Here is a 23,396-nt window from a genome sequence, read left to right as displayed (position 1 = left end):
TTTTTTTTTTTTTTTTTTTTTTGTTGAGACGGAGTCTTGCTCTGTCACCCAGGCTGGAGTGCTGTGGCCGGGTCTCAGCTCACTGCAAGCTCCGCCTCCCGGGTTCCCGCCATTCTCCTGCCTCAGCCTCCCGAGTAGCTGGGACTACAGGCGCCCGCCACCTCGCCCGGCTAGTTTTTTGTATGTGTTTAGTAGAGACAGGGTTTCACCGTGTTAGCCAGGATGGTCTCGATCTCCTGACCTCGTGATCCGCCCGTCTCGGCCTCCCAAAGTGCTGGGATTACAGGCTTGAGCCACCGCGCCCGGCCGGTTCTGAATTATGACCAGGCAAAGGGTGGGAGAACTGTGGCCACATTTGAGCTCTGATAAGAGCAAAGCTGGAATCTTAAATATTTAGATACGGAGCCTTAAAGGATGTACTTGACAAGCAATAAAAATCTTAGAAACACTTTAGTGATTCTCATGGCTTGCCGCTGATTTCAACTGCAAATCAACCTGGCAGTCTGAGAACATATTCGATTTTAACTTCCAAGCTCCTCAGCAAACATCCTGTGTCTGGGACATCAGGAGCCTTTTAGCTCCTCTCAGCCTCAGGGCCAAGTACCGCAGGCTCAGGGCTCCCCAGGGCCAGGTGCCGGCTGGAATCGCCTGAGGTTAAAAAACGCAGGTGATGCTGGGCACGGTGGCTCACACCAAAGTGCTACCAGCACTTTGGGAGGCCAGCGGGGGCGGGGGGTTGGGGGGCGCGGATCACCTGAGGTCAGGAGTTCGAGACCAGCCTTGCCAACATGGTTGAAACCCTGTCTCTACTAAAAATGCAAAAATTAGCCGGGTGTAGTGGCAGGCACCTGTAATCCCGCTACTCAGGAGGCTGAGGCAGGAGAATCACTTGAACCCGGGAGGTGGAGGTTACAGTGAGCCAAGATCGTGCCACTCACTCCAGCCTGGGCAACAAAGCAAGACTCTGTCTCAAAAAAAAAAAAAAAAAAAAAAAAAAAAAGGGGCGCAGCAGCTAATGCTTGTACTCCCAGCACTTTGTGAGGCCAAGGCACGCTGATCACCTGAGGTTGGGAGTTCGAGACCAGCCTGACCAACATGGAGAAACCCCATCTCTACTAAAAATATAAAATTAGCCAGATGTGGTGGCACATGCCTGTAATCCCAGCTACTCGGGAGACTGAGGCAGGAGAATTGGTTGAACTCTAGCGGTGAAGGTTGTGGTGAGCCGAGATTGCGCCACTGTATCCAGCCTGTGCAACAAGAGCAAAACCACATCTCTTAAAAAACAAAACAAAACAAAAAAACCCGTGGGTACTCAGACTCCTCCCAGGTGCAGGATTCAATCTGAGTAAGCCGAGGTAGTGGGAGGAGTGACCCCGGGGCCTGTAAATCTGGAACGTTTTTGCTTTACTTGGTGAGGATGGAGACTGAGTGAAAGTCTGTTTGAGAAAGTTACTATAGTCCCAAGTTGGCAAGCCAAGAAACAGCAGTATAAGCATTATTTAGAACTATGAAAACAAATACAAGAAGGAACCGCAGAAAGCACCCAAAGTTGTTCTAACCAGTGGTGCCCGAAGTTAGAATAGTGATTATCTTGAGAAGCGGGGACTATTAGCTTGGAAGGAGCATCAGGGAACTTTCTAGGTGCTGGAAATGGTCTGTACCTTGATCTGGGTGGGAGTTGGGTGTTGGCCCTCCCTATCCATGGATTCTACATCGGTGAATTCAACCAACCTTGGGTTTAAAGTATTTGGGAAAAAAAGCATTCAAAAAAATAAAAATAATATACAAACAATGTAACAACTGTTTACATAGCATTTACATTATATCAGGTGTTATAAGTAGAGGTGACAAAGTACATAGAGGATATGCATAGGTTATGTGCAAATACCACACCATTTTATATGAGAAACTTGTGCACCCTCAGATTTGGTGCTTGAACCCCGGAAGCAGAAGCGGAGGCTGCAGTGAACCAAGATCGCGCCATTGCACTCAGACCTGAGGAACAGTTAGGTTCCGTCTCAAAAAAACTGGGGTATCCTTCAGTCAATCCCCCATAGATACTGAGGAATGACTGTACATATATAAAAACCCATGAAGCTGTACTCTGAAGATTATGTATTTCGCCTACATATAATTTAAAATTTTTAAATGTCTCCCTCCAAAGAGGAATCAGTTCACAGACAGACTAGGCTGCAGGCAGACTTTTTTTTTTTTTTTCCTATGTTTTCAAAGACAGAGTCCCTCTCTGTCGACTGGGCTGGAGTGCAGCGGTGTGATCACAGCTCAATGCAGTCTCAACTCCTGGGTGCCAGTGATCCTCCTGCCTCAGCCTCCCAAGTAGCTGGGAGTACGGGCACAGGCCACTGTGCCTGGCTAGATTTTAAATATTTTGTAGAGACAGGATCTCCCTTTGTTGCCTGTGCTGGGCTCGAACTCCCGGGCTCAAGCAATCCTCCTGCCTTAGCCTCTCAAAGTGCTGGGATTACAAGTGTGAGGCACCGTGCCTGGTCAGGACTGACTTTTTTTTTTTTTTTAAACATACATTTACAAACTTAAAACCATATCCACCTTTTTAAAAAACACCATATTCATGTCTCCTTTGATAAAAATAGAAATTAGATGTTTTAAAAGGTCCACAAGAGTCTGGTATACAGCCTGGGTTGAGAAGTTCTGACTTCAGAAATGCTTCCTGCGATTGCTTTTTAAAAATAGCTTCCAACCCTTTCTTTCACCAAGGTAAATTCTCATGAGTTTCAACCTTTAGAGCGTATCTTTTGCTTTCTACAAGCAGAAGTTTAAAGGGAAGAGCTACACAGCAGGTTGGTCTGCATGGAATTCCTCTACTAGTCTCTTTCCACCACGCACTGCCAGCTATTGTTTGAAACTGACACTCAACATTACCACCAGCCCCAGCTTAGGCAGTGGAGCTTTTGAGGTCAGGCTCTGACTCAGGATGGCCTAGCGGATCTCTGGCCACAGAAGAGCAGCTCTGGATATTTGGTTTTTCAGTAGCTCAGGTGTGGGATGGGGGTCCCCAAACAAGGTCTTTCCCAGTTTTCCTGGCAATTCTGATGCTGGTTGGTGGTCCAGAAGCCATATTTTGAGCTACCCTGCCTAAAAGAGTCCATACTGCCAACAGGAAAAAAAAAAAAAAGTGTATATATTTTCAGTCAGATTTACTGAGGCACAATGAAAAAAGTGCACCCATTTCAAGACTGCCTTTTGACAAATGTAGACACCCATGTAACCACTGCCAGTCAAAATATGGAAGATTTCCAACACGCAAGAAAGTTCCCTTGTATCCCTCTGCTGTCAATCCTTGGTCCTCCCTGAGCTCTGGCCCCAGGCAAACCTGCTTTCTGTCCCTAGAAACCAGTTTTGCCTGTTCTAGGATTTCACATAAAGAGAATTGATTGTACAGTATGTGTACTCTTTTGTGTCTCATTCCTTTAGCTCAGCTTTTATTAGCTCAGCTTGTTGTAAAGGTATTCATGTTGCTGCTTGTGTCAGTAATCCCTTCCTTTGTAGGAATATATCACAATTTATCTTTTTTTTTTTTTTTTTTTAGCCGGTAGGCCCACCACTTTTCGCCCCGGCTGGAGTATAATGGTGCAATCCCGGCTCACTGCTGCAACCTCCACCCCCCAGGTTCAAGCGATTCTTCTGCCTCAGTCTCCCAAGTAGCTGGGATTATAGGCACCTGCCACCATGCCTAACTAATTTTGTATTTTTAGTAGAGACGGGGTTTCACCACGTTGACCAGGCTGGTTTCGAACTCCTGACCTCAAGTTATCCACCCGCTTCAGCCTCCCAAAGTGCTGGGATTAGAGGGGTGAGCCATCACGCCTGGCCTGTTTTATCTGCTTTCTAATTGATGGATATTTCTGCTCTTATGAATACAGCTGCTATGAATGTTCAAATACAAGTGTTTGGATGTAAGTCTTCATTTCTCTTGGGCACCAATGAGGACTGTTGGGCCATATGGTAAGGATATGCTTATTTGCAAAAAGCTGCCTGTTTTCCAAAATAGCTATACCCTGTAACACGACCACTAGCAAATGTGAGTTCCATTTGCTCCACATCTTCATTCACACTTAGTGCTGTCAGTCTTTTTACTTTTGGACATTCTAGTGGATGTATAATGGGATCTCATAGTTTTAACTTTTTTTTTTTTTTTTTTTTTGAGATGGAGTTTCACTTTTGTTGTCCAGGCTGGAGTGCAACGGCATGATCTCGGCTCACCGCAACCTCCGCCTCCCGGGTTCAAGTGATTCTCCTGCCTCAGCCTCCCAAGTACCTGGGATTACAGGCATGCACCACCACACCTGGCTAATTTTGTATTTTTAGTAGAGACAGGGTTTTTCCATGTCGGTCAGGCTGTTCTCGAACTCCCGACCTCAAGTCATCTGCTCACCTCAGCCTCCCAAAGTGCTGGGATTACAGGAATTAGCCATCACGCCCGGCAGTTTTAACTTTCATTTCATAATGACTGATGATGTTGATTCTTCTTTGATGTGCTCATTGGCCATTTGAATATATTTTTTTTTTTTGTGATTCTGATTCAGAATGTTTACAGATCGTATTTTGAGGAACCCTGCCTTAAAAACACCCATATATATGGCCTCCAGAAAATAACAATGTAAAGTGATGATTTATTTACTTATTTTTTGAGACAGGGTCTTGCTCTGTCACCTAGGCTGAAGTGCAGTGGCAAAATCAGCCCACTGCAACCTCCACTTCCAGGATTAATGCAATTCTCGTGCCTCAGCCTCCTGAGTAGCTGCAACTACAGGTGTGCACCACCATACCTGGCTAATTTTTGTATTTTTAGTAGCAATGGGGTTTCACCATGTTGGCCCGGCTGGTCTTGAACTCCTGAGCTCAGGTGATCCACCCACCTCAGCCTGGGATTACAGGCGTGAGCCACCACGCCTGGCCTAAAGTGATTATTTAAATGGAAAATCTAAGAGTTCCTCCCCCAACTTTGTGAAAATTTTCAAAAATACACAAAAGTTGAAAAACCAATGATCTACTTAGATCTAACACTGAACAATTTGTTATACTTGCTCTGCATATGTGTTTAGCAAATTGTTGAACCATTTGAAAGCCACAGACATCCAGATGCTTCATCCTTAAATACTTTAGCACTTATCTCCTAAGAGTATTTTTCTGTGTAATTGTAATTCCACCATTATACCTAATAAAATTAGCAATAAATTCATATTCAATCCATATCCTAATTTCTCCAGTTATTCCAGCCTTTTAAACAAACATCCAATCAGAGTTCAAGCCCTTTTACTGATTATCATCTCTTCAGTCTCCTTTATATTTCATTACCCAGTAGATTTTTGTATTGATTTCAAGCAATTTGTATTAAACTTTCTGAACAAAAATTTCAAGAAATCAAAAAATGTAACTGGCCAGGCAGGGTGGCTCATGCCTATACTCCCAGCACTTTGGGAGGCCAAGGTGGGAGGATCCCTTGAGCTCAGGGGTTTGAGACCAGCCTGGGAAACATGGCGTGATCCCATCTCTGCAAAAAAAAATTTAAAAATTAAAAAAAAAATTAGCTGAGTGGGAGGGTGGTGGGTGGGGCTGGGGCTATTCAAGAGGCTGAGGCAGGAGGATTACTTGAGCCCAGGAGGTCAAAACTGTAGTAAGCCATGTGCACCATTGCACCCCAGCCTGGACAACATGGTAAGACCCTGTCTAAAACAAAAAACAAAAAATGGTAACTCCTATATACCATGTTATTTGGATAACTACGGGTTTATCTGTTACAATCAGCTTGAGATACTATGAGACTAGAACAAAAGGTGCTGGAAATAGGACAGTACTTGCAGTTATCATCCTGCTTCATTCATTTCAGTCCTTTTTGTGATGGACATTTCTGTTGCTCCCTTCTTGCCACTCCCAGCTGAGACCTACCTATCACAAAACTTTATGCCAGGAAGAGCCTTGGACTTAGAATCAAAAAGCTGTCGGCTGACTGTGTCCTATTAGTCACTCAGCATGGCTCAGCTTCCTACTCTGGAAAACAGGCATGATGGTGATAGAATATGGTCCCTTCAAATAACCACAGGATTGCTGTACAAATCAAATGAAATCGTGTGGGTTAACTTATGTTGGGCACAATGAGGCACTTCATTAATTCATTCCACATTCGAGCATCGTCTATGTAGGTCTTTGTGCCAGGGACAGAGATGTGAGAAGGCGGCTGCGAGAGGTCCTGGGAAAAGTTGCCCTGCTTTTAAGAGACACAAGATGGAATGGTTTCTCTTCATATGGATATAGGGCTCAGGTGCTAGTCCAAGATATGGAGCTGGCATGCAACTCAATCACATGAGCTGCTAAGGTCCCTTCAGAGTTTAAGCCCATTTGAGCGTATTTTCTTTTACAGGTGGCCAACAGCATCCAGACAGGTGTGAACAGCATTTGAGACTTGAAGAATCAGTCTCCCAAAGGATCGTCAGAGCAGATTTTGATGCTGGCACCTTTGACTTCTGCTTGGCTGGCCCCATCTCTTGGATCCTTGCTTGACTGACAGCCCAATTCTGTGAGTCTCAATGCCTTGCTTCAGCCTAAACCCTCCAATGCTGGCCATTAGCTTGTTCTGATCCCCAGATATGCCTACAGACCCCAAACCTCTAACACCCTGTTTCTGCTGCTACCTGGAGAACATGCAGGTGTGCTGCCTGCTGACCCTAGAGCCTGCAAGGCCCCACTCACGCATGGCCCCAGTACTACTCTGCTGACAGAACCCTGCCTGCTCTCCCCTACTTAGCCTCTGCCTAGGGAAACCCTTGTTCTCTCAGTTCTCTAACCTTTCCTAACTCCCCTGAGGGAGAAAATGCTTTTTCAAATAACAGGCAGTACAGAGAAAAGTACTGAGAAAGGGCAACTTTGTATTGCCTTATTTATACCCCAGGAAATTTTAATTATCAACAGTCAAGATATAAAATCATGATGTAGACCGAGGCAGGCAGATCGCTGGGGCTCAGGAGTTGGAGATGAGCTTTGCCAACACGATGAAACCCTGTCTCTTAGACTACAACTAGCCAGGAATGGTGGTGGTACACGCCTGTCGTCCCAGCTACTCAGGGGCCTGAGGTGAAAAGATCGCCTGAGCCCAGCATGTTGATGAGACTGTAGTGAGCCGAGCTTGCGCCACTGCACACCAGCCTGGGCAACAGAGTGAGACCCTGTCTTAAAAAAGAAAAAAAAGAAAAAACAAACCCTACAGCATTTATTTGAAAAAAACTTAAAAAGTAGATAACCATTACCTAAAAACCATTTTTGAAAGAAAATCAGTATTACATCAAATAGCTTCTGCTTTTTCAGATACAAAACAGACAAGAATGTGTTTGAAAATATTTAAGTCAGTATAGCATGTGGTAGTGAACTAATGCTGGAGGTTCCTGGCTGTGTTTGCTGGTCTTGCGTTGGAGGCAGGCACTCAACTAGCCCAGGGCAGCAGGTAATTTACCAGTTGAAAGGACGTTTCAATGGTTTCACAACTGGGATAGCCGTAACAGCTGAACACCCACATTAGGTATGTGTGGTTTTTTTTTAGATATGTAATATTTGCTTAGAATTTTAAAGCTAAAAAATCAGTAAATGGGCTGGATGTGGTGGCTCATGCCTGTAATCTCAGCACCTTGGGAGGCTGAGGTGGGAGAATTGCTTGAGCCCAGGAGTTGGAGACCAGCCTGGGCAATAAAGCAAGACTCCATCTCTACAATTTTTTTTTTTTTTTTTTTAGATGGGAGTTTTACTCTTGTCGTCCAGGCTGAAGTGCAGTGGCGCCATCTCAGCTCACTGCAACCTCTGCCTCCAGGGTTCAAGTGATTCTCGTGCCTCAGTCTCTGGAGTAGCTGGGATTACAGATATGTGCCACCATGCCCAGCTAATTTTGTTTGGTTTTTTTTTGAGATGAAGTCTCACTCTGTTGCCCAGGCTGGAGTATCTCGGCTCACTGCAGCCTCTGCCTCTGCCTCTTGGGTTCAAATGATTCTCATGCCTTAAGCCTCCCAAATAGCTGAGACTACAAGTGTGTGCTACCACACCCGGCTACTTTTCTTTTTTTTTTTTTTTAGTAGAGATGGGGTTTCACCATGTTGGCCAGGCTGGTCTTGAACTCCTGACCTCAAGTGATCCGCCTGCCTCGGCCTCCCAAAATGCTGATATTACAGACATGAATCACCACACCCGGCTTGTACAAATACTTTTCTAATTAGCTGGGCATAGTGGTACTTGCCTGTAATTCCAGCACACTGGGAGGGTGAAGTGGGAAGATCATTTGTGCCCAGGACATTGAGGTTGCAGTGAACTAAGATCATGCCACTGTGCTCTAGCTTGGTGACATAGCAAGACCTTGTATTAAAACAAAACAAAACAAAAAAAACTATAAACATTTAACAATTATAACCAGCATTTATTTGAAAAAACTTAAATGATATACATAACCATTACCTAAAAACCATTTTGAAAGAATTTACTACATCAAATGGCAAAAGTATTCGTGGAAATTGTAATGCATACTTGGTGATGGCTCAAAAGGCCAATGTTGAAAGTGATCACTAAAAATAGATTCTTAAAATGTAACATGGAGGGGAAAGAGGGAACTTGGAAAAGATAAAGGTATATTGGTTTTAGGTCTAATAATCACAGGTAAAGTCTTTGTTTAAAACACAAGCCTGGCAGGGGTAGGGTGGGGAGGGTTGCTCATGCCTTATACTCCCAGCACTTTGGGAGGCCGAGGTGGGCAGATCACCTGAGGCCAGGAGTTTGAGACCAGCCTGGGCAACATGGTGAAACCCTGTCTCTACTAAAAATACAAAAATTAGCCAGGCGTGGTGGTGCACGTCTCTAATCCTAGCTACTTGGGAGGCTGAGGCAGGAGAACTGCTTGAACCCAGGAGGCAGAGGTTGCAGTGAGCTGAGATTGCACCATTGCACTCCAGCCTGGGCAACAAGAGTGAAACTCCATCTCAAAAAAAAAATAAATTTTAAAACGTACCTATTAAAGGAGGCTTTTTTCCTTAGTTTTAGTTGGTGTTGATAAGCTCAGCAAAGGAGCTTTAGGGTAATACTTGATGACAGCAAAATGAAGGAAACCTTACTGAAGGTAAAAACCTAGCAAAACATTCCCCAGAGGAACAAAAGTTTTTTGCAAATACGACATACTTAGTTCTGCTTTCTACCAGTCACTAACACAGAAAGACCAAAAACTGTGTATGAGATAGTGATACTAAGATTTGAGATTTTATTCTAATTCAGTGGCATCAATCATGTAAAGAGCCATGCAGTTGAAGTGGTCCAGTGTGGCATGCAGCCCCGCAGTGACGGTGCACTTCATGCCCTGTTCGTGCTGGGGCAGCCTGTACCACCTAGAAACCACAACTGCAGTAACCACTGATACACAGACCTGTGTTACTTCTACAAGTGTTCCATTCCAACTGTATATATGCTTTAGAGTTCAAAATCTAAGTCCAGATACACTATTATAATGGGCCAGGTCCCAGACATTCTTCCTCACACCAACCAGTTAGTCCTTTTGATTTTACTCCAAACCCCAATGTATGAAATCCGAAGTGCTTGTAAGGATTTAGAACAGCACAGACTACCAGGAACAAAGCAGATACAAAACATTTCTCAGCAACCAAAAATAAAAGAAGGGAAACGGGCCACTGAGGCAGATGGGTCTCTCAGATTAAATGTCATATAAATTGCATGTGTGGAACCAAATCCAGCAGAAAACCCTCAGTTAATGAGGCATAGCTTGGTAAATTGGGAACTTGATGAGGGGTTTTTTTTTTTTTTAATGTAATCTGGTATCACTTAGAATGGCCTTAGTTTCCCATTCTCTCACCACCTTCACACAGGCCCACATGCCTGTGACATCAAATCTGTCAAATTTGGGGACGAAGGACATTAACAGTTCTTGAAAGGTGACCTTACCCACAGATACTAATTTCATTACTTAAGGAATTTTTCTTCCTCAGAATTTCTAGAATCACAAGTGATACCTGCCAAGTACAGTTTAAGTTACTAGTAGATATACACCTCTTCAATGCAGAAACTTAAGTCTCATTATGTTGGTTACATATACTGTTTTTATTTGGGTTTGTTGAATGAGAATAAAAACACCCCGGTTTCTTCTGCAGGTCCAGTCCTTCTCTCTAATGGTCATTACAAACAACCCTTAAGTGGCTGGAATATAGTCAGCAAGGGGCCCACGTGAACAGCTCATCTGGAATCTTTGCAAGTACATATTTATGTCCTTTGGTGCCTTGCACAGTAAGGCACTGTTAATGATGTAACAGAATAGAGGAAATGCCCACAGCAAATAGTTCTAGTGACAATTTACTAGACAAGTTACAGTTTAATAATGGTGGTGGTGATTGTTTCTTTCATTTTATTATTATTTTTTACAATAAGGGTGTAGCCTTTATACTCCACACACACAAAATAAAACAAGTGCTTATTACGAAAAGAGTCCCTGCCCCCACCCCCCAAGAACATCCTGAACATAGCAATTCAACAGAACAGAAAAATCAAGACAAGTTTGATTTCAAAATTTCAATAAAAAAGCAAAAGTATGTAATGCAACAGCTGTTCAACTTCCAACTCTAAATAGGCACCATTAAACAAACCCCAGTATTTTAAATTTCTCCGGCACACATTCCAGGATCAATGCTCTGAACTGTAATCAGCTAGTAATTCATAACAGGAATACAGCCTTAGAATGGAAGCTATATTGCTTCCCTGCCCCCTTTCTCTTACAATTGGAGAGTGTAGGTATTAAGGGATACAAAGTCAGAGGAAGAAGAATTAAAAAGAAAAATGCCCAAAGCTGCAGCTGTTTGGACTAGGAAGACAGCATTTTACAAACGTTCAAAAAATCCCAAGGCAAGTAACACAATTTGTTCACTATCACTCTTACTTGAAAGAATAAAGAGATCAGCATCTTATTATATAAAACTGTACTTTCAGAACTGTATTACAGGTTCACCAGAAACTATGGATGTAGTTTTAGGCATCATCAAGGAAAACAGGTTCAGTTCAGATAAAGTTAGATACTGTACATCTAGCCTAGCTGGATCTGGTGTCTGGATCTGCTCACTGTCGCCCTGAACAGCTGTGAACTAAACAATAGTACGTAACTCCATAGGAAGCTTAAGGATTGAAGAAATGTACACAGCTAGTTAGATCTCCCCTGCTTCGCGCTCTTCAGAGCTCCTCCTGTCTTCTGATCTGCCATTAGCACTCTCATAGGACCGCTTCTTATCTTTCCGATCTCTGTCACGAGGTGATCTGTCTCTTGAACTCCTGTCTCTGTCACATGATGCTAAGTCTTGGTCTCTGAATCTTTCTTTTGAGGATCTGAAAAATATTAATTTGAGGAGCAAAATATGTTGGGTAACCCAAAAACCCAAATTAAAGAATAGGATAAATATTAAGCTCTTGATAGCTGAAGATATATAGAAGAATATACCCATGACAGAGGAGTCAGTTTTCTGACCAAATACTGAGCACTACCATAGCTGATAAGGGCATTAAAACAAGAAGACGGGTGAAAACAAATAGCTGAGGGTCAGAAGGCTAAAATAATTTCTTACAGGCTACTCTCATTATCTCAGAGACAACAGAGTTTCTCCAATTCATAAAGGTATTTCAATATAAAAACTACTACATAGATAATAGCTTTAAAAAGTGAAAGAAAGGTACTGTCTAAATTTTAAAATGGCTTAGAATAGGGGCCAGATGGTGACTATCTGGGGTGCTGCAGGTCCATGCAATCTTTGTGGCAGTGTTCTGTTCTTTTTAGAATGTAAAAACCATCCATAGCTTGCTGGTTGTACAGGCTGCCGGCCAGATTTGGCCTATCGGCAACAGTTTGCCAACACCTGACTTAGATAAGAGAACTACTCAATTATTAATATGAATTTAAATAACCACTTTAAAAAATCGACTCATACTGAGTTAGCTTATTCAACCAACAAGGGGAAATAAAAAAAGACAAAGATGCTCACACTAATAAATCTTGATTAGCCGTAACTGTTTACTACCTTCTCCATTCCCATACCCAACTTCAATAAGAAAGGTGTAAATAATAACAATCAGAAGGAAAACCAAGCATATTATGGAATCAGAATAAACATGGAATCTTCTGTACTTCCAACACCTAAAATCCAACAAATTACATTTATTTGGTTCTTTACAGGTGACACAGTACTTTTACATAATTATCTCACTCAACCCATATTCAAAATTAGGATCTGAGGCACTACCAAGAACCTGAATAATTAATACTTTCAGGAAAATAAAAAATATGACTGTTCAGTTTTAGAAATATAGTTGAGGGTTAAACAAAAAAAGGTTCTAAAATAATGTAAACTTTGAATATTCTACTTAATGTTTTAATAAACTTAATTTTAAAATGATATAAAAAGACTGGGCACAGTGGCTCACACCTGTAATCCCAGCACTTTGGGAGGTCAAGGCGGGCCGATCACTTGAGGTCAGGAGTTCGACACCAGCCTAGCCAACATAGTGCAACCCCGCCTCTACATAAAATACAAAAAATTAGCTGGGTGTGGTGGTGCGCACCTGTAGTCCCACTTACTCGGGAGGCTGAGGCAGGAGATTCACTTGAACCTGGGAGGCGGAGGCTGCAGTGAGTGAGCACAGATCGCATCACGGCACTCCAGCCTGGGTGACAGGGCGACACTCCATCTCCAAAAAAAAAAAAAAACCACAAATCACAGTGCCAAGTCTACTGATTCCATGTCTACATCAGTCCTATCCATAGCCTTTGTTGGAATAAAATATGAAAAGAGACGGTAAAAATGATACCTAAAAAGACACTAGATGCTAAACAGTCCCAGAGATCAGTAATAATAACTGAAAAACTATGATTATCAACTACTATGTCCCACACATAAGTGGTTTCCATATACTATTTTATTCAAACTGCCAATAATCTTAAAGCAGGTATTCTTACTATCTCCACTTAGTAGATGGGGAAAGACAGGTGAGATAATTAAATTACTTAGCCAAGGCAGGACGTGGTGGCTCACGCCTGTAATCCCAGCACTTTGGGAGGCCAAGGCGGGTGGATCACCTGAGGTTGGGAGTTCGAGACCAGCCTGGCCAACATGGTGAAACCCTGTCTCTACTAAAAATACAAAAATTAGCCAGGTGTGGTGGCCTGGGCCTGTAATCCCAGCTACTTGGGAGGCTGAGGCAGGAGAATCGCTTGAACCTGGGAGGCAGAGGTTGCAATGAGCCAAGATCGTGCCACTGCCCTCCAGCCTGGGTGACAGAGAGAGACTCTCGTCTCAAAAAAATAAACTACTTAGCCTAAACCAATGAACCCAAGTAATCTGACTTTGGAGTCTGCACTAAACATGTCTGAACAGAGCAAAAAGAAAGATGCAAATGGTCCTCATTTACACGGGGTACTATTGCCAGGAAGAGGTCACAAAGACAATCTACTTATATCAGAGACCAGTATTCTACAGTAGGGAAAGGAGAACAGCAAAACATAAAAGGCTTTCAATAAGAACTTTTACCTTGAAAAATTAAACCCAAATATGTAGCGATAACTTGATGTTGTATGAAATACCAAGTTTTAATAATTATCTGATAATTTTTAGTAAAAACAAAGAATGATGCTTTAGAAGAGAATAATTTCAATTCAAAGATGAGAAAGTGCTCGAGAAAAGCAAAACTTTTAATAGTTTTACAAAAATAATCCTCCTTATGAACATGCTGACATCTTAGATATGATCATGTATCATGTATGGTGGAAAAATTCCTATACAACTTCATAAACGCAGGAAGCATCAGGGACTAAAATAACACAATCTCAGATGAGGGGACTTCACACCCATCCTTCCCATACCCACCACCAATAAAGACATTTAAGAGTTCAGCAACAACAATGACAATTGGGCAGATTGACACAAGAAAATGTCTAACCCTTCCATCACCTAGCAGGATAATTCTGAAAATTCATTGTGCAGATAAGACAGGTAACTTTTTAAAAAATGCTTATTTCTGAACACTGCACTGAGGGTGGACCCCCAAAATCAGTTTCAAGAGCGTGAGATAAGAGGCCTACAAATCACTCTGTCCTTTACAAACTCCCTGCTCATTCTCTGCATTTGCCTAGGATATTCACGCTATATGAAGTATCTTTTTCCTAGCTGATTCTACTTGTTCAAATTTTATCGATTACCTGAAGCCATTTTTGATTACTTTGTTATTTGCCTCATCTGAACTCTCGGATCATTTACTCTATGATATGCAGTTCAGCACTTTGTAACATGTGGTAGTCTTATGCCAGTCTAATTATTGTCAAAGATGTAGATCCTGTGTTCTAACTCACATAGGAATTTTTTTTTTTTTTTTTTTTTTTTTGAGAGACGGAGTCTCACTCTGTCACCCAGGCTGGAGTGCAATGGTGCGATCCTGGCGCACTGCAACCTCCACCTTCAGGTTCAAGCGATTCTCCTTCCTCAGCCTCCTGAGTAGCTGGGATTACAGGCATGCGCCACCATGCCCAGCTAATGTCTGTATTTTAGTATAGACGGGGTTGGTTGGCCAGGCTGGTCTTGAGCTCCTGATCTCAAGTGGTACGCCCATCTCGGTCTCCCAAAGTGCTGGGATTATAAACATGTGCCACTGTGCCCGGCCTCACATAGGAAACTTCTTAGAGCAACTTAAAGTTGTTCAACTATGTTATATGTCTTTCTTATGTTTTACTAAGTCTACTACGGTAAAACATATACAATTATTATTAAAATCACCTTAAGAACTACTAAAAACAAGGCCAGAATATAAGAAATAAAATATTGAGAGCCTATTAACAAACTCAGCTTGTGAGTGATTTCAGGGAATGGAAAGTTGAGTCAAAAAAAGGAAAGATTTTAACAGCTTTCTGTGGATTTTATTATAGATTTTATGTGGAGTAATCCACAGAATATGTAAGACTAGTAGGTACTAGGCACTCAAAAAATGTTTATCATACATATACTTTTGAATAGTTGTCAAGAAAAAAGCAATTTTAAACATGGCTTACATTACACAGAAATTACCTGGTTTAAGGGCCATCATGTGACCTGAGAAGTTTTGAGAGTTTGATCTATACAGACTGAATGCTAAACTCTTCTACCACATTATAATCCTTTGTCTATTCTTAATAGACATTCAAGTCCTCAAACATACCTTACCCTATGCCTGCACCTTTTGAATGTTCTCATTAAACCAAGGAAGTCTTGGAACTTCCTTAAGATTACGAGTCTGCCTTGCCAAGCTAAAGGTATGTAACAATACATATCTATAGTGCAGATAAAACAAGAATATACTAGAATGTGTCTGCTCTGAAAAAGCATCCCAGCTCAAATAAGTTTAGAAAACAATAAATCAAAGCTAAACAACTCTTTTAATGAAAGGACTTCTCAGAGCCCCTAATTTGCTGATTCATACTAAGGGCATTGGTATTTAATATTATTTACCTGTAAAGAACTTTTTTCCAAGACACACTAACCAGAGAAAAGCAATAACCTCTGCACATATTGGTTCCAATTTCTTGCTCTGGCTCGTAAGTATATTCTTTCAAAACTACCCATATAATCACAGAAAAACGTTGTACACCCACACACAAATGTGTACATATTACCAGATGCAAAAGTTTCAAACCAATAATCTGAACTCTAAACATAAGTAACATAAGTAAACATAAACAACTCTAAAACATTAAGGGAGCTCCATATCCTCTGATTGACACATCAATACCTCCTCTTGGATCGTTCTCTGCTCCTATCTCTAGAACTGTGCCGACTTCTCTGGTGGCTACGGCTGCGGCTACGGCTGCTGGAGCGGGACCTGTGGCGATGGCGCTTCTCCCGAGATTTGGATCGAGTTCTCCTCTTGCGTTCACGTGACATGGAGCGAGATCGATGTCTGCGATGCTCTCTGGACCTGGATCTACCAGACAAGATTAGATTTTGTTTTTATCTTTGTAATTACTACATCTCTCATTTATTAAAAGCTTTTCTTTAAAGAGAAACTTTTTTCCAGTAGTCTTAATGTCAATTATATTCCAAGTCAGCTAAATCTACACTAAATTGCTGGTGTGTTAATAACTACATACTAGAATTCAAAATAAAACTTAATTCTCAGCCAGGCGCCGTGGCTCACATCTGTAATCCCAACCCTTTGGGAGTCTGAGGCAGGAGGATCGCTTGAGCTCAGGATTTTGAGAGCAGCCTAGGCAACATGGCAAAACTCTGTCTCTATAAGACATACAAAAATTAGCTGGGCACAGAGGCACGTGCCTGTAGTTCCAGCTACTCAGGAAGCTGAGGTGGGAGGATCACTTGAGCCAGGGAGGTCAAGGCTGCTGTAATGACCTGTGATCACACTGCTGCAGTCCAGCCTGGGCAACAGAGTGAAATTCTGTCTCAAAAACAAAAACAGGACACTGATAATTCTCAGAGATCAATCAGTAATGTATAAATTTATATCAGAAATAGTTTTTTAAGTGAAAGCAACTTTCGAACCACTACTACATGCCAGGGACTATATTATCTAGATGTGTTATGAATTTAATTGCACTTAAATATCTTGAACATTTTTTGTATTCTCTAGAAATTAAATATGTACCTGACAGACCTGGATAGAAGAGAAGAGATGAGGAAGCATACGTCAGGATAAATTACTCTCTCTCTCAATTAGAAAGGTGAGATAACCATAGAAATACGTTTTTAATGCCCACAATATGCATGCCTAGTCACAGTGTAATCAAAACAGAGTAAGGGCCAGGGGTGGTAGCTCACGCCTTTAATCCCAGCACTTTGGGAGGCTAAGGCAGGATGATCACCCAAGCCTGGGAAGTCAAGGCTACAGTGAGCTGTGTTCACACCACTGCATTCCAGCCTGGGCAATAGAGAGCAAGAAAAAACACAGTAAGACAGTTCTCTATTCAAGGAGCAAAGAGTTTGGGAGAAAGAAAACTTGCGAAAATCATTTTTGAAAACTTGACTCAGATTGCAATAACAAAATGTATTTCTAATGAATACACAGAAATAGAGAAACAAAAACCATCTGAAAACCCAGAAGATCTACGATCAAGGTGCTGGCAAAATAAAAACATTTTTTGAAAAGAAACCCACAAGGTGTAAGACACTTTTATAGCCTCCACCAGGTCACAAACTAACTTGTGGGGTCAGTGGGGGTGCGTGGGGAGGGTGGAAATGGCATGCAGAGGACATAAACATTTGACGGGAAACAAACGCATGCAATTTTGTTAGAAGAGTCACTTTATGATGGAAATGTTCTCAACTGGATTATGGTGATAGTGCACAGCTTTAAATTTGCTAAAAAATCACTGACTTCAGAGTAAATCATTTTTAATACCTCAATAAAACTGTTAAATTTAAGTCACTTTAAGAATGTGGGGTTTGCTCATAATTTGATACAGCAAGTTCAAAATCATATTATACATATGAGATAGTTTACAAATACAGTTTATGTTCAACTGATTGTTATAAACAATGCTTAAAGACATTCAGCTTATATCAACATTATAGTCAAACAAAGGTACATGACATGGATGTAGTTTTAGCCACTCTTAAAAGGAGTATTTCTGGCTGGGTACAGTAGCTTGTGTCTGTAATCCCAGCACTTTGGGAGGCCACAATGGGAGGATTGCTTAATCCTTAAACGGAAGGAGTTCAAGACCAGCCTGGGCAACATAGGGAGACTCCATATCTACAATAAAATTTTAAAAATTAGCTGGACATGGTGGCACACCCCTGTGGTCCCAGCTACTCAGGACAGAGCGAGACCCTGTCTCAAAAACAAAACAAAATTAAAACAAAAACAAAACGTATTTCCACAGCTGAAATAATTCCAAAAGGAAGCAGAGGGAAAAGATATAAAACTCAATATAAGTTTTATCAGATTATATTTCGTTTAACCACTCATTTTGAGTTATTAATGAATGCTTTTTCTTCCAATGTGTAACTTTATTCATCTTTTAAAAAATTCTAGGTAATTTTTTCATCCAAAAAATATTCACTAGGTATTTTTGCACTGTTCTAGGTACTACGGGAGGTTGAGAAGCAAAATAAAGTTCTTGAACTAAACTTAGTGCTTATACTATAGAAAAGGATCTATACAGGTTTGTAGGCAGTAAATAAAGGTATGTCAGGTGGTTAAAAAAAAAAAAGATCTATTGCTGGACACGGTGACTCATGCCTGTAATCCCAGCACTTTGGAAGGCTGAGGCAGGCGGATCACTTGAGGTCAGGAGTTCAAGCCCAGCCTGGTCAACATGGTGAAACCCCCTCTCTACTAAAAATCAAAAAAAAAAAAAAAAAAAATTAGCAGGGCATGGTGGTGCGTGCCTGTAATCCTAGCTACTAGGGAGCCTAAGGCAGGAAAATCACTTGAACCTGGGAGGTGGAGGTTGCAGTGAGCTGGCATCGCGCCACTGCACTTCAGCCTGGGTGACAGAGCAAGACTCCATCTCAAAAAGAATTAAAAGAGGTATTACACAGGGTGGAGAAAGAGAAAAGAGTGGAAATATTTATACGGAATAAGCAGGGAAGGCTTTTCTGATAGGGTGGCACTGAAGCAAAGCTAAAAGAAGAAAGGCAACAAGTGAATCAGCCATCTCAGAGAGGAGTGCTTCAGGCTGAGGGAACACAGATGCAAAGTCCCTGAGGTGGGAAAAAGCTCAGCATATCGAAGGAAAAGACCAGTGTGGCTGGAATGAAGTGAGCAAAAGGAAGTAACATCAGGGTCTTACAGGCAGGATGACCAGATACTTTTATCATTCAAACCAGAAGGCTCTGAATAAGTTACTGAGTGTAATGAGAAGCTATTAATACATATTCTGAGATAAAAGACATAAACCAGAACTATCCCAGGGCAGTTTGGGCTATGCCAAGCTTGTCCAACCTGCAGCCTCCAAGCCGCATGCTGCCCAGGATGGCTTTGAATACAGCCCAACACAAATTTGTAAACTTTCTTAAAATATTCTGAGATTTCTTTGCTATTTTTTTTTTTTCAGCTCATCAGTTATCATTAGTGTATCTGATGTGTGGCCCAGGGAAGCCAAAAGATGAGACACCCCAGACCACACCGTCACTCTATGTAAAAGCTTTGGTAAAGATGTTAACTTCTCTTATGAATGAGATGAAAAACCTTTGGAGAGTCAGAGGGCTGACGTGATGTATTTCATTTTTTTAAAGGGCTTATCCTGGCTGATGTGTGAAAAATAGAATGAGGTGAAGAAGGGGAGTGGGCAAGCACAGAGAAGTAAAGAGCCCAGTTACAAACGTACTATCTAGGTAACTGGACTAGAGGAGTAGAAATTAAATATCTGGCCCAAATACCTAAAGATGTTCTATGTGCAATACTTTATGTTTTCAACAAAGGGACCAGCTTATATTAATCAAACAGTAAACAAGAACAGTATCACAGTTTAATGTTTCTACTTACCATGCTAGATCAGAGAAATTCACCAATAATAGAAATTAACGGACACAACAGGCCCCACTTATTAATGTTCTTTAGTTTTTCTGTGTTTTAGGCAGAAACACCATTGAAAGATTTAGCTAACAGAACCATAAGTTTTTTGTTTTTCTTTTCTTTTTTTTGGAGACAGTCTCACTGTCACCCAGGCTGGAATGCAGTGGCACAATCTCGGCTTACTGTAACCTCCACCTCCTGGGTTCAAATGATTCTCCTGCCTCAGCCTCTCAAGTAGCTGGGATTACAGGGACCTGCCACCACATCCGGCTAATTTCTGCATTTTTAGTAGAGATGGAGTTTCGCCATGTTGGCCAGGCTGGTCTCAAACTCTTCACTTCAGGTGATCAGCCTCCCAAAGTGCTGGGATTATAAGCGTGAGACACTGCGCTCAGCCAGGTTTTTCCTTCATAAAAACAAATTCTCTACTTTTTAGGGAAAAGTTTTTGGGAAATTGTCTCTAGAGCTGAGAACTCAGAAGATTTCTAAAAGAAGATGTGATCTGAACAAGAGGAATGGTAGAATTTGGAAAAGACTGAGAAAGGGCATTCTAGGTGGGATTGGATCTATGAAGAAAAGCTCAACGACTGGAATGAGAGTGGCAAGTGAAGAATTGAGAAAGAACGATGTAAATACAACACATTTCCCTGCCTTTCTCAGACCAAAAAAATGTATCACCAACTAGCAAAAACGATAAAGAAAGGTTTCAAACCCCAAATATTAATGCTGAAAGTCAAAATAAAGTATTGTCTTGCTCCTTAAGGCTGCAAATGCCTCCGAAAGCTTTCTGTGATCACTGTATAAAGGAATGGGTAATAAACTCCCATAAAGTCAAGACTGCAGGGTATACTCAACATTTTGGTTTTGCTTAACCTATCAATCAAAATTTTCTCCAACTATTAACCTAAAGTATGTTTTTAACAGCTACAACCTCTTAGAACATGTTTCCTAAATGTACCACCCAAATCGATTTTTTAAAAATTAATCCTTTTACATCTCTACTCTGAGCATCTAAACGACTTAAATTTTTTTTTTTTTTTTTTTTTAAAAAGAGTCTCGCTCTGTTGCCCAGGCTGGATTGCAGTTATGCAATCTTGGCTCACTGCAACCTCTGCCACCCGGCTTCAAGCAATTCTCCTGCCTCAGCCTCCTGAGTAGCTGGGATTACAAGCGTGCATCACCATGCTCTGGCCAAAAAAATATTTTTTTAAAGGACCATTTAATCTATAAAAACTACCTTTGAAAAAGACAACTTCACTACTTATACCTGTCTTATGTAATACACCTACCTTTTCGGATTCTTGCTGTGTGATCGGGACCTAAAAAAAGAGTATGTATTTTTAGAAAAGTGGCTATAAATAAGAAAACAGTACAATGTTACATTATATTCTTCCTGATTTCTAATGTTTACATTAATTTTATAAATACAAGGCATGTACCTATGCACATAAAATTTTCCAAAATACACCACAAACTCGGCAGATTTCTTCACCTTGCAGGGTTTGCTTAACTCAGAATACCTGGCTCTTAAAGAATATGCTCCTAGGAGATTAAAACAGTACAGGTTGAGTACTCTGAAACGCTAAGGATCAGAAGTATTTCGGATTTTTTCTGTATTCTAAAATTTTTTACATTTTTTGTTGCCCAGGGTGGTCTTGAACTCCTGGATGCAAATGATCCTACCACCTTGGCCTTCCAAAGTGCTGGGATTACAGGCGGCCGATTTTTGTTCAAAATTTGAAGTGTCTGCATTATAATTCACTAGTTCAGCATCCCTAAATCCAGAAACCAAAACCTGAAATGCTCTAATAAGCACCTCCTTTAAATGCTGTCAGCACTCAAAAAGTTTCAGATTTTGAGGCTCACTGGATTTGATTTTTTGGATTTGGGATGCTCAACCTATATATCACAACTTGCTAATTTTTCAGAAACCACTTAACTGCTTGGAAAAAATTATTTTATATCTGTCATTTCTTTTTTCTCTTCTGGGAAGAGTGAAATTCTATGGTCTGAGATCTATATACTCTCGGAGCTACAACCTCATAATATAATCTCTAGAACACCTAGTTCAATTTTACAACATGTTTCTTCAAATGAAATGAGATACTCTACATAAGGCACTTGTCACATTTCCTAGCACACAGTTAACACTCAATAAAATGTAAAGTGAATATTATGGTTAGTAGAACACCACAGGGATTTTTTTTTTTGGATGATACATAGCATTGTTGAAAGCATGGCTTTGAGATCAGCCAGATTTGAGTTTTATTTCTGGTTCTACAATTCACTGTCTGTGTGACCTGAGTAAGTTATATATCCTCTCTCAGCTTAGTCTGTCACTAGCAAAAGAGGGATACTAATATAAATTTTACCGGGATGAAGTGGGGGTGGGGTTTATAAAGATTAGATGAATATGGATAAATTCCTTACTACAGTGCCTGGCATACAATAAGCACCCAGTAAATGACTGATTTTTTTCGTTTATCCCATCTTGTATAATTTTATACTAGTTTCTAATTTCCTCATCTTTCGTACTTCCGTATTTAAGCTCACAGATTCAACAACTTATTTTAACATTTCTGAAATTTGCATTGTATAATCACTGTCAAAAGAAACTTGCCATTTGGCAAACAAAGGAGTAAGATGTGATATACTTTTTCATCATCTACAAATGTGAAAATGTAGTCCTGCAAAGAAATTTTGTTCCATGTTACTGTCACCTCAATTGAATCTTAAAATGAGATTCCCAATTATTACTGAAAATTCCACTTATATATTAGAATAGTGGGCAACATTCCCATAAGGACTTAGTGTACACAAAAGAACAAGCAGATAAAAGCTCTGAGGTAAACTTCATGGTAAATGAAGAACTCTCTCTCTCTTAATAGACGACTGACATCACTTCCCCTGAAAAGGAACCATACAGACATATAGTTTTGTTTCATTGTCATTATGGTGCAAAAAGATTACCTGATTATAAGCCATGTAACATAAATTCTGTTTAAACTTCTTGAAACATACTGAGTATAATATGCTCAAAGATTGAAGGAAGTGAGCATAACCTAATACTACAAAGGGTTTTAATTAGCTTAAGCACATCTGCTAACTCTGAAGAGAAAGTATTTAACTTTCAGACATTTAAATGTAATATGGGCCAGGCACGGTGGCTCAAGCCTGTAATCCCTGCCCTTTGGGAGGCCGAGACGGGCAGATCACAAGGTCAGGAGATCGAGACCATCCTGGCTAACATGGTGAAACCCCGTCTCTACTAAAAAATACAAAAAACTAGCCGGGCGCGGTGGCGGGTGCCTGTAGTCCGGGCTACTCGGGAGGCTGAGGCAGGAGAATGGCGTAAATCCGGGAGGTGGAGCTTGCAGTGATCCAGCCTGGGCGACAGAGCGAGACTCCGTCTCAAAAAAAAGAAAAAAATAAATAAAAAAATAAATGTAATATGATTCAGGGAACACTATAAATTAGGAATACAGGCAAATCCTTTGTGATATAATTGTCCATCCTAAAGCTGCTGAAAAAGTTATAAAGATGAGTTACAAAAAAATGTTGCCACCATGATACTATGTGATTTTAGCTGCCAATGGGTAAAAGTGACTCAGAAGAATGTTTAGACATTCCAAATACTAAGAATTATAAGATTTTATCAATTAATGAATACCAATGTAAGAGGAATTATATACATTGAGGTATTACTAATAGACTTTTTAACAGGTTATGGCTCCTAGAATTGAGGAAATAACGAACCAAAGATCAATGTAAAATAAACCCTTCAATGAAACAACCACCCTTAAACCTTTTATTCACAAAATACATCATAAAAAAATAATTCTATG

General features: G+C 40.8%; 1 protein-coding gene and 1 long non-coding RNA gene across 5 annotated transcripts in view; one reads left to right on the top strand and one right to left on the bottom strand.

The window, feature by feature from the left end:
• Positions 1-6,437: 6,437 nt before the first annotated feature.
• Positions 6,438-16,081, top strand: LOC112620227. The gene is made up of 3 exons (XR_003118490.1): positions 6,438-6,559; positions 10,170-10,270; positions 15,842-16,081. It is a non-coding gene; the product is annotated as an uncharacterized LOC112620227 (long non-coding RNA).
• The window catches only part of LOC112620226 (putative RNA-binding protein Luc7-like 2), an 84,908-nt gene continuing 71,612 nt past the window's right edge, over positions 10,101-23,396 (bottom strand). For all 4 annotated transcript variants that reach the window (XM_025378519.1, XM_025378516.1, XM_025378518.1 and 1 more), the window contains 3 exons: positions 20,841-20,870; positions 15,808-15,999; positions 10,101-11,388 (listed from right to left, as the gene is read on the bottom strand). In XM_025378519.1, coding sequence (XP_025234304.1) covers positions 11,211-11,388; positions 15,808-15,999; positions 20,841-20,870 — 400 coding nt within the window. In that variant the 3' untranslated portion in view covers positions 10,101-11,210. The remainder of the gene's footprint in view (positions 11,389-15,807; positions 16,000-20,840; positions 20,871-23,396) is intronic.

The sequence above is a fragment of the Theropithecus gelada genome, chromosome 3 (assembly GCF_003255815.1).
Source record: "Theropithecus gelada isolate Dixy chromosome 3, Tgel_1.0, whole genome shotgun sequence".
NCBI classification, from domain to species: domain Eukaryota; kingdom Metazoa; phylum Chordata; class Mammalia; order Primates; family Cercopithecidae; genus Theropithecus; species Theropithecus gelada.
The sequence above is the reverse complement of the archived record's forward strand: the minus strand, read 5'-3'. Positions and strand labels throughout refer to the sequence as shown.